The 11,813-nt window shown below is 49.2% G+C and overlaps 1 protein-coding gene across 1 annotated transcript in view; it reads right to left on the bottom strand.

The window, feature by feature from the left end:
- Positions 1–1,378: 1,378 nt before the first annotated feature.
- The window catches only part of CARMIL3 (capping protein regulator and myosin 1 linker 3), a 67,501-nt gene continuing 57,066 nt past the window's right edge, over positions 1,379–11,813 (bottom strand). The window contains exons 34-39 of the mRNA XM_032236625.1: positions 10,401–10,490; positions 7,945–8,102; positions 6,418–6,607; positions 3,542–3,682; positions 2,101–2,229; positions 1,379–1,997 (exon numbers count right to left, since the gene is read on the bottom strand). Of these exons, the coding sequence (XP_032092516.1) occupies positions 1,972–1,997; positions 2,101–2,229; positions 3,542–3,682; positions 6,418–6,607; positions 7,945–8,102; positions 10,401–10,490 (734 nt within the window). The 3' untranslated portion in view covers positions 1,379–1,971. The remainder of the gene's footprint in view (positions 1,998–2,100; positions 2,230–3,541; positions 3,683–6,417; positions 6,608–7,944; positions 8,103–10,400; positions 10,491–11,813) is intronic.

Below are 11,813 nucleotides of genomic sequence, written 5' to 3'. Positions count from 1 at the left end.
ATGGTAACAAAATATGAAACCCACTTTTGCCCCATTTTATGACTTTTCTTGCCAGAGTTCCTTCCTTCCTTCCCTCCATTTTCTTCTCTTTCTTTTTCCTCTTTCTCTTCCTTCCTTCCCACATTTTCTTCCCTTTCTTTTTCCTCTTTCTCTTCCTTCCTTCCTTCCATTTTCTTCCCTTTCTTTTTCCGCTTTCCCTTCCTTCCTTCCCTCCATTTTCTTCCTTTTCCTTCTTTCCCTCCTTTCTTCCTCCCCTCCCTCTCCCCATTTTCTTCCCTTTCTTTTTCTTCTTTCCCTTCCTTCCTTCCCTCCATTTTCTTCCCTTTTTCCTTCTTTCCCCCCTTCCCTTCCTCACTCCATTTTCTTGCGTTTTTCTTCTTTCCGTTCCTTACTTCCTTCCCTTCCTTTTCTTCCCTTTATTTTCCTTCTTTCCCTCCTTTCTTCCTCCCCTCCCTCTCCCCATTTTCTTTCCTTTCTTTTTCTTCTTTCCCTTCCTTCCTTCCCTCCATTTTCTTCCCATTTTCCTTCTTTCCCTCCTTCCCTCCCTCACTCTATTTTCTTCCGTTTTTCTTCTTTCCGTTCCTTCCCTCCTTTTTTCCCTTTCTTTTCCTTCTTTCCCTCCTTTCTTCCTCCCCTCCCTTGCTCCATTTTCTTTCCTTTCCCTTCCTTCCTTCTTTCATTCCCTCCCCATCTTTTCTTCCTTTGTCCCTTCCCTTTCTCTCCCTCCCCCCACTTCCCTCTTTCAACCTTTTCTGGCCACAGCGCTTAAGTGAATCACCACCGTGGTTAAGTCAGGCACACGGTTGTTAAGTGAATCTGGCTTCCCTTAGAAGGTCCCAAAAAAGGGGAATCCCGTGACCCAGGAACACTGAAACCGTCATAAATATGAGTCAGTTGCTGGCTGGATTTTGATCACGTGACTAAAGGGATTTTACAATGGTCATTAAGCACGAAAAACAGAGTGTTTCAGTGGCATAAAGGTGGAGTTCTCACCTCACAATCGAGGCTGTGAGTTCGATCCTAGGAGATAGAGACAGATATTTCTCTCTCCAGGCACAACGAGAATATATCTGCTGAACAAAACTCCACATTGGCAACAGGGAAAGGCATCTGGCCACTAAATACTCTGCTAGCTCCATTCAGTCGCCCAGACTCCACCTCACAAGGGATTATCGGGTCGTTAAAAGACGTTGGTTAAGTGCGAAAAATGGTCGTCACTTTTTTCAGAGCTGTTGTAACTTCGAACAGTCCCTTAAAGAAATGGTTGTAAGTTGAGGCCTATCTGTATCGTTCAACAACCCCTGAGATAGGTGGGAATCGCCCCCAGGGGGGAAGGTAGAATTTTCCTAGGAGAAAACAGCCTGAGACTCAATATATATATTTTTAAGCGTCCATATATAATTTATTACGGTTCTCTTTTCTTTTATACAAGCTGAAAATAAACGGTGGAGGGAAGAAGGATGTTGGGCAGGCGGGGATGAGGGGGAGGGGGGCAGGTTTGAAACCCAGGACCACCAGGATGGGGAGGGGGGACACAGGATGGGGAGGGGAAGGAAATCGGGATCCAGAGGAAAGGAAGAGATTCGGGGAAGGGACGGACTAAGAGAAGGGGGGCTCCCCCCCCTTACGGGGACAGGTGGAAAGGAGAATATTTTGTGGCTTTGTTGTTTTTCTCACCACCCTGGTTAAAAACAAATCTGGGAGGGTGGGGTGGGACGAGAATCCCCACCCCACCCCAGGCATGAGAGGGGTGGGCTTTTGACCAAAAGTCAGAGAAGAGGCACAAATGGAAGGAAGGAACGAATGAAAGAATTCCACTAGGAACTTTTTGGAACCTCTTTTTGGGGTAGGGGGAGCAGCTTGGAGGAGACCCTCTCCATGGTTTGCCCCTCCCCCTCGATCTTCCGGCCAGACAGTGGGAAGTTTTCAGAGATTCGACTCGATATCCCCTCCAGGAAGGGGGTCTCTCCGTCACTCTGCCCCAGTTCGGGGACTTCCTGCGGGAAAGAAAACACGATCAAAGGAGAGAAATATTGGAGCGATGCCCCCCTCCAAACCCTGGGGGGGGGGGGTTTCTCCCCGAAGGTCATCCATACATACCTCCATGCCGGTCTGCTGAAAAGAGATGAGAAGGAGGAGGAGGAGGAAGAGCGGGGCGAGATTTCCAGCCGGGCGGGTCGAGTAGAGGGGGAGGAGGAGGTGGGTCAGGCAGGGGGAAGTCACTGGCACCTGGGTGGGAAATTGAGGTGGGGGAGACAGGGAGAGAGAGATGGAATTAGCCAGGGGGAGGGGAACCGGGGTTCGAGGGGAGGGTCACGACACCGAAAGCTCGCCTCTTCAATCGCTGTGGGATTCCCCGCGTGAGCCGGTGGCTTCCCTGGTGAGCCTCGTCTTTCCGACTTCCCGAGGAATAAGTTACACAAAGTTTTTACGAAATTTTGCAAAGTTTCGCAAAGATTCACAAATATTCGCAGTATACATACAGCAGGCGCACAGGCAGTCCTCGACATACGACCACAACGGAGCTCCAAATTTCTCATCATGAAGCGAGACCGTGAAGTGAATTTTGCTCCAGGGACGACCTTTCTTAGCCCGGTTGTTAAGTGAATCAACTTAACAGTTGATTAAGTTAGCAACTTGGTTATTCAGCGAATCTGGGTTCCCCACCGAATTTCTTTGTCAGAAAGTCACAAAAGGGGATCAAATAACCGCCGGAGCACACCAACCGTTGTAAATATAGGCCAGTGGCCGAGCGGCTGGATTTTGATCATGGGACCTTGGGGATGCTGCAACCGTCATAAGTGTGAACAGAAGTCATCAGTCCCTTTTTTTCCAGGGCTGTTCAGTGGTGGGTTCCAGCCGGTACGGACCGGTACGGCTGTACCAGTAGTAGCCGGGAGCAGCAGTCAACGTACCGGTACGGTGGCTTGTTTGGCCCACCAGTCCGTCCGCGTTCCATACCTGTTTATAATGCGATTGGCCAATTGCGCACGCGCACACAGCATGCGGCACCTGCGCGACCTCCACCGAGCAGCTGGGTGTCGCAGGGGTGGCGGCGTCTGTATGCCTGCACAGCGTTTGTGCACAACTGGGACGGCCAGCCCTGTGCGCGGCGTACCAATAGTGCCGGGGAGCGGAACCCACCACTGACACTGTTGTAACATCGAACGGTCACTAAATGAATGGTTGTGAGTCGAGGACTACCTGTACAAACAAGAGGATTCACCAGCAAATCTGTACCGCCTATCCCAGTTCAACCCAGTTTGTTTATTTCCTGCAAAAACATTTTGTCACATACGAGGGTTCAATTTAACTGCTCTATTGCTGAAAGCCTATGCGCGGGAATCTTCCCAACTAACCACGAAAATTGAAAGAAGTTCGACTTAGTTCATTTGCGGCTACGTAGAGATTCTAGGCTGATTCCTCTTTTGACTCCACCCCCAGTTTTCTGTCAGTCCTTCCCTACAGCTTCGCTGCTCCTCGCTCCAACCTCCCCCCCCTTCTGGATCCCACGAGCGTGGGAATACCAGCTCTGTCTTACCTCCAGATCCCGGGTTCCGTCCCCGATCGGACTCCAGCTTGTCGCAGGACTGTGCCCGCCGTGTTCTCTTTGGTTTGAGAGGCGCCGTCTTCCGTCCCGGCTCGGGTTCCCCTGGAATGGAAAGAGGAGCATCAGAGAGTCCTGAGCCCCAGAGAGAACTTGTTGGTTAAGGTGACCCTCTCTGGGATCTTACAAAAAGAAAAATAATAATTCTGGGGGCCACTAGAGGGCAGCAGAGCATTCATAATTTTTCCCGGGTTGCTCTTTGCTGTCTCCTGCTGGAAAGGTTTAAGTAAGTGTTTAATAAAGAATACAGGTAATTCTCGACTTATAACAGTTTGTTTAGTAACCATTCAAAGTTACAATGGCCCTGAAAAATGTGACTTATTACTATTTTTCATGATCTGACAAATGCGCGCCTGACAAATGCGCGCCAACAAAACGGCGACGTTGAAAGCACACCCACTAAAGCGCGTCGACAACACCGCGCCCACAAAAGCGCGATTAGGGTTTTTAGGTTAGGATTAGGGTTAGGGTTAGGGTTAGGGTTAGGGTTAGGGTTAGGGTTAGGGTTAGGGTTAGGTTTAGGGTTCGGGTTGTTACCGTTACCGTTACCGTTGTTACCGTTGTTTTCACGTTGTTTTTGTCAGCGCGCATTTGTCGACACGCTTTAGTGGGCGTGCTTTCAACATTGCCGTTTTGTCACGGCGGTTTTGTCGGTGCGCATTTGTCGCGCGCGCATTTGTCGGTGAACCCTATTTTTCACAGTTATGTTCTTTGCAGCATTCCCATGATCATGTGATCAAAATTAAGATACTTGGCAACTGACTCATATTTATGACGGCTGCAGTGTCCTGGAGTCATGTGATCCTCTTATGGGACCTTCTCGCAAGCAAAGTCCATGGGGAAGCCAGATTCACTTAAGAACCAGGTTACTAACTTATCAATTGCAGTGATTCACTTAACGAGCGTAGCAAGACAGGTCGTAAAATGGGGCAAAATCCACTTAACAAATGCTTCACTTCATGTTCTGACCCAGGCTTCCTTAGAAATCAAAAAGCAAAGTCTTGGTCCCGACAAAACCTCTTTTATTGACACAATTGCGAATTCCTTTCATTCACAGTCCCCAACGCTGAGCAAAAAGTCTTTCAAAGGAATGTTTATCCACACGCACCTTATCTCGTTTGGAGCGCTGCCAGATAATTCGTTTCCAAACACAGGGCAATGCAAATGTGGCACAGAGTCTCTTATAGTCATAAACAGAACTTCCTACTTTTGACACAACTGAATCAGTGGTGGGTTTCAATTTATTTCATTACTGGTTTGCTCGTGCGCAGAAGCGTCCGGACGGGTGGGCAGAGCCTTTCGCCGCCGCCACAACTGGTTCGCCCAATCTGGGGTGAACCGGCAGAAATCCACCGCTGGACTGAATGAACGAATTGTTTCCTGCAAAAGCCCACTTCCCGTTGGTTCCTCTTTTGTTTCTTATGGGAGGGGCCAATCACCTCCAAGGTGTGGCTTTACTCCAGTGGTGGGTTCCAGATCCCGTTGCAACCGGTACGGTGCAATGGGGCCCAGCGTCCACATGAACATGGGCAGTACGCGCGCACACGTACTCATTGTACGTGACGCTCCGCAACACGTCCGTGATGCTCCAGTTGCTCGGTGGAGCGTCGCGCAGGTGCCGTACACTCTGTGCATGAGTGCGGAAGCCCCAAAGAGCTCAAATACAGCTAAGGATGGTCGGCGGGTGGGCTGGGCCCTCTGGAGCACCGTACCGGAACAGGACCCGGTGCTCCCGGCAGACACTGGTACATACCGGTCGCAACCCACCACTGCTTTACTCTTAAGTCGATCCTGCTTTCTTAGTTGTTCTTGATTTCTGGCAACTCTGCGCATGCGCACACTGGGAACAGGCTCCAGCTGTTCTTCTGCCTCACTGCTGTCTAACTCCCTCTCTGCCTCCGATGCAGAGCCCTCGTCTGAGCTTTCCTCAACCCCCAGGACTGGCCCATGTTCCTCCCCAACCCTCCTCAGTGTCCGACGTTGCTGCCAGCTCTGCTGGATGCCAGCGGGCCACAACACTTCACAACAGAAATTTGGGGCTCAATTGTTGTCGTAAGTTGAGGACTGCGAGTATTGTATCTCTCCATCTTTTTCTCCTATACCGATAGCCTCAACTTACAACAATTTGTCTAGTGACCGTTACAACAGCATTGAAAAAAAGTCTTTATGACAATTCTTCACACTTTCAATCACTATAGTGTCCCTGGGTTCATGAGGACAAAATTTGAATGCTTGGCAATTGGCCTGTCTTTATGACGGATTCCGTATCTCTGGGTCACATGATTGTCTTTTGCGACCTTATGGCAAGCAAAATCAATGGCGGAAGCCCAATTCACTTAACAACCGTGTTACTAACCTAACAAGCGCAGTGATTCGCTTAACAACTGTGGCGAGAACGGTTGTAAAAGTGTCACACAGCTCACTTAACAACGGTCTCGCTTAGCAGTGGAAATTTCAGGCTCAACTGTGGTCATAAGTCGGGGACTAACTGTACCACAGAGAAAATCCTATTATTAATCCAGGATCTGAGTCATAGCAATAGCAGTTAGACTTATATACCGCTTCATAGGGCTTTCAGCCTTCTCTAAGCGGTTTACAGAGTCAGCATATTGCCCCACAGTCTGGATCCTCATTTCACCGACCTCGGAAGGATGGAAGGCTGAGTCAACCTTGAACCGGTGAGATTAGAACCGCTGAACTGCAGATAGCAGTCAGCTGAAGTGGCCTGCAGTACTGCACCCTAACCACTGCGCCACCTCGGCTCTTCATATCAATCGAGATTTTGTCTTAAGACCTCAGTGTCTCTTCACCTTCGTTTTCCTGCTCCTTGGGTCTACGCCGGGGTTGAGCGACGGGAGGAAAGGTGCAGGAATCTTCTAGAACGGCTCCACTGCCTTCTTCATTGCTGCGACTTCTCTCGGGTTGGCTGGGGGTCTTCCGGCCCCTGGGGAGGGCAACTGGCTTGGGAGGACGTGGCATGGAAGAGAGATCCCTGAATTGCTGAGAAGTGAAAGTGGAAGATATGGACATATGAAAAATAATAGAAATTTCTCAGCCATTTGGCAGAAAAGGCTTCCGGTTATTACTGGATTACAATTCCCAGAAAACCCAGCCAGCTTGGAATGCTGGGAATAGTAGTTTTCAACCTCCAGAGCAAGGTCTCCTAACCTTGGCTACTTGTGAGGACTTCAATTCCCAGAATTCCCCAGCCTGCCATAAACCATTCATTTAGTGACTGTTCAAAGTGATGGCAGCACTGAAAAAAGCAACTTATGACCTGTTCCTCACACTTACAACCATCATCCCCGTGGTCACATGTTCAAAATTTGGGTGTTTGGTAAAGGAGCTTGTATTTATGACCGTCGTAGCACCTGGGGATCACATAATTGCCATTTGTGACCTCCCGAGGTGGCAAAGACAATAAGGGAAGCTGGATTTGCTTAACGACTGCACGAGTCACTTACCGGGATGATTCATTGAACAACCGTGGCAAAAAAGTACGGGCAGTCCTTGACCTACGACCACAATTGAGCCCCAAATTTCTGTTGTTAAGCAAAAACATTTGTTGAGCGGCTTTCGCTCCATTTTACGACCATCCTCGCCACAGTTGTTAAGTCAATCACCGCAGTTGATGTTGGTAGCCCAGTTGTTAAGTCAACGTGACTTTCCTTGTTGATTTTGCTTGTCGGAGGTTCGCCCAAAGGGATCACGTGACACATACCCTCGGGACACTGCGACCGTCATAAATATGAGTCAGTTGCCAAGCGTTCTGAATTTTTATCACAAATTTGGAACTCTGAATTGAATTGAGATTTGAATTTTGAATGGTCATTAAATGCACTGTTGTACGGCGAGGATTACGGTACCTGTAGTAAAATTGGGCATGCCTGGCTTAAAAACCGACTTGCTTAGCGACAGATGTTCCAGTCTCAATTGTGGTCCTTCACGCCCCCCGGAACCCCAAGATAATTACCTCCCGACCACTGGTGGGTTCCAGATCCTGTTCCAACCGGTATGGTTGGAACAGGCCTGGCGGGGTCCACATGGACGCGCGCAGTGTACATGTGCACAGTGCACACGTGTGTCTTAGCGCCTCCGTGAGCATCCGCGATGCTCCAGCTGTTCCGCGGAGTGTCGCGTGACGCCGTAGGCGCCATGCGCGTGCACGGAAGCACGGAAGCCTTAAAAGACAGGTAAGGAGTTCAGCTGGGCGGGTGGACCCTCTGGAGCACCGTACCAGAACGGTATCCGGTGCTCCGACTAGGCTCCAGTATGCCCGTACCGGGGCGTACCGGCTGCAACCCACTACTACTCCCGACCCTTGAATTCAAAAATACCTGTTGCTTTACACCGGCTGGTGTCGTCAGACGGTCCTTCTCGGAATTTGGTGTGCCCCCCATCACGCCTCTCTCGTCGGCCCCCATTTGCTTTTCGTCGAGGGGGGGGTCTCGCAGGGGGTCTTTGCCCCCACATTCCCGGGAGGTGCTCTCTTCAGCTGCAGAGTTGGGAGAAGACGAACAAAGAATCCATCAACCACCAAGAATTCATTCAACGAATTCGAACTACAGAGAGTCTTCGATTTACGACCATTCATTGAATGGGCATTTGAGGTTACGACGATACTGGAAAAAGCGGATTATGACCGTGTTCCACACTTACGCCCGTTGCGGCACCCGCAGGGTCAGGCGATTTGCGTTCGGAATGCTTGACCACCGACTCGTCTTTACGACGGTGGCAGAGGTCAGGCGTTCTTTGGCAACCTTCCGGCAAGCAAAGTCAACGGGGAAGCCGGATTCACTTAGCAACCGTGTTACTCATTTAATAACAGCAGTGATTCACTTAAGAAACGTGGCGGCGAGAAAAGTGTAAAACGGCACAGATTGGCGTCACCATTTTCCCCCCATTTTGCAACATCATTTTTGGGCTCAGTTGCGGTCGTTAAGTAGAGGACTACCTGTAATTCAAACTGCAGATAGTCCTTGATTTACAACCGTTGGTTTAATGGCTGTTCAAAGATACAACGGCATTGAAAAAAGGATTTAGGACCATTTTGGCACTCAAAACATTTGTAGCATCCCTCTGGTCACAAAATCACAATTCAACGCTTGGCCACTGACTCATATTTACGACGGTTGCAGGCTCCCGGGGTCATGCGATCTCCTTTGGCCAGCCCCAAATCTTCTGTTGTAAAGTAAGACAGGTGTTAAGTGCCTTTTGTCTCATTTTTCTTGCTGCGGTTGTTAAGTGAATCACTGCAGTGGTTAAGTCAGAAACGTGGTTATGAAGTGAATCAGGCTTCCCTGTTGACTTGGCTGGTCAGCAGGAAGCCCCGGACACTACCACCGTCATTAATATGTGTCAGTTGCCAAATGTCCAAATTTTAATCCCACGACCACGGAGATTGCTCCAACGGTCGTAAGTGTGAAACACGGTCATAGGCCGCTTTTTCCAGTACATCCCTTTTTTCAGTGCCGCTATAACTTCAGACAGTTACTAAATGACAAATAGCTGCATCGTTTACCAGGTTCAAAAGGTATTTTTTCCTACTATAACTGATAACTCAGCGTAGCCCCGGTATGTATTTATCCCAATCCTGTATTAGAGGGAGCCCTGCGAAGCCGTTACTATGACAACTCCACTGTGCTGTACAGTAGAAGCCATTTTAAGGCACAACAAAGTTAATCCAAAATCCTATCACTGTCAAAAGTCCTGTGACACTATAGATATAATTCAGCAGCCCAGGCATTCTGGAATTATGCTGGAACACACACACATGGACATGCACACCCCGAGGGGTGTTAGGGTCGTCTTACCCCCACAATATTTGTTTCCAGAGAGTAAGTCATCTGTGTATCAAGTTAGGTTGAAGTTGCTCAAGGCGTTCCAGAGTTATGCTGGAATATACATACATACATACATGTATAAGAAGAGGAGGAGGAGGAGGAGGAGGAGGAGAGGAGGAGAGGAGGAGTAGGAAGGAGGAAGAGGAGGAGAAGAGGAGGAAGAGGAGGAGGAGGAAGAGAAGAAGAAGAGGAGGAAGAGAAGAAAAAGAGGAGGAGGAGGAGGAGGAAGGAGGAGAAGAAAAAGAGGAGGAGGAGGAGAAGAGGAGGAGGAAGAGAAGAAGAAGAGGAGGAGGAGGGAGAAGAAGAAAAAGAGGAAGAGGAGGAGAAAAGGAGGAGGAGGGGAAGAAGAGAAGGAGGAAGTGAAGAAGAAAAAGAGAAGGAGGAGAAAAGGAGGAGGAGGAGGAGAAGAAGAGAAGGAGGAAGTGAAGAAGAAAAAGAGGAGGAGGAGGAGAAGAGGAGGAGGAAGTGAAGAAGAAGAGGAGGAGGAAAGAGGATGAAGAGAAGAAGAGGAGGAGGAAAGAGGAGAAGGAGAAGAAGAGGAGGAGGAAAAAGGAGGAGGAAAAGAAGAAGAAGTAGAAGGAGGAGAAGGATAAGGAGAAGGAGGAGGAGGAGGAGGAGGAGAAGAAGAAGAAGAAGAAGAAGAAGAAGAAGAAGAAGAAGAAGAAGAAGAAGAAGAAGAAGAAGAAGAAGAAGAAGAAGAAGAAGAAGAAGAAGAAGAAAGAAGATGAAAGAAGACGAAGAAGAACTTATCCTAATTCTAGTACAAGGGTTTTCCAACTGGGGCCATTTTAAGGCCAATGGACTTCAACTCCCAGCGTTGCTGCCTGGGGAATTCTGGGAGTCCAATGCTCTTAAAAAGGCTAGCTGGGCCTCTAGATGTAATTTCTGGCCCAGACTTGCTCAAACGTCGGCCCAAAATTGGGCAGTTCTAGGAATGTCTGTCTACCCACCGATATCCCAGCTGGCTTCGGCCCGGCGGATGGTGGCAAAGGTTGGCTTGGTGCTCTGCAGGGGAGGGTGAGGCCTCCATCCTCTTTGCCCTGTGTGGATTTAAGAAAAATAAATAAATATCGATCAATATCACACGCTGCCCTAGAAACCAGGAGATGAGAAATTCTAGTCCTACCTTAGGCATGAAAGCCGACTGGGTGACTTTGGGCCAATCAACCTGGAGACAGGGAGTTCTAATCCCAATGTAGGCATGAAGTCAAGTGGATAATTTGGGGCCAATTATCAGGAGACTGTGAGTTCTAGTCTAGTCCTGTTTTAGGCATAAAAGCCCACTGGGGGGACTTTGCACCAATCACCAGGTGACAGTGAGTTCTAGTTCCATCTTAGGCATGAAGCCAACTGGGTGATTTGGGGCCAGGTATCAGGAGACGGTGAGTTCTAGTCTAGTCCTGTTTTAGGTATAAAAGTCCGCTGGGTGATTTTACGCCAATCACCAGGCGACAGTGAGTTTGACTCCCACCTTAGCTGTGAAAATCAGCTGGGTGACTTTAAGCCAATCAACCAGGCAACAGTGAGTTCTAGTTCCATCTTAGGCATGAAGGCGACTGGGTGATTTGGAGCCACTTGTCAGGAGAAAGTGAGTTCTAATCTAGTCCTGTTTTAGGTATAAAAGTCCGCTGGGTCAATCATCAGGTGACAGTGAGTTCTAGTCCCACCTTAGCCATGAAAATCAGCTGGGTGACTTTAGGCCAATCACCGGGAGACAATGAATGGAATGGAATGGAATGGAATTTTATTATTTATATGCCGCCCTTCTCCGTGAGGACTCAGGGCGGCGAACAATTCAAAAGAGGGGAAAAAAGGGGAACATAAAAACAAAATACAGATAATAAAATAAGCAACAGTCGCACAACCATGCATGTCGAGAGGGGAGGGAACTCATCACCCCCAAGCCTGCCGGCAAAGCCAGGTTTTGACGGCTTTTCGAAAGGCCTGGAGAGAGGTGAGGGTCCGAATCCCTGCGGGGAGTTCATTCCAGAGGGCCGGAGCTGCCACAGAGAAGGCCCTCCCCCGGGTAGTAGCCAGATGGCATTGGCTGGTAGATGGAACCCGGAGGAGGCCAACCCTGTGAGATCTAATGGGTCTGTGGGAGGTAATTGGCAGCAGGCGGTCTCTCAAGTACCCAGGTCCAATACCATGAAGGGCTTTATAAGTGACGACTAGCACCTTGAAGCGTATCCGGAGACTGATCGGTAACCAGTGCAGCTCACGGAGGATAGGTGTAACGTGGGTGTACCGAGGTGCACCCACAATCGCTCGCGCGGCTGCGTTCTGGATGAGTTGAAGTCTCCGAATACTCTTCAAGGGCTGCCCCATGTAGAGCGCATTGCAGTTCTAGTCCCACCTTAGGC

This window comes from Thamnophis elegans, chromosome Z, assembly GCF_009769535.1.
Source record: "Thamnophis elegans isolate rThaEle1 chromosome Z, rThaEle1.pri, whole genome shotgun sequence".
In the NCBI taxonomy this organism is placed as follows: domain Eukaryota; kingdom Metazoa; phylum Chordata; class Lepidosauria; order Squamata; family Colubridae; genus Thamnophis; species Thamnophis elegans.
This window is presented reverse-complemented; position numbering and strand designations above follow the sequence as displayed.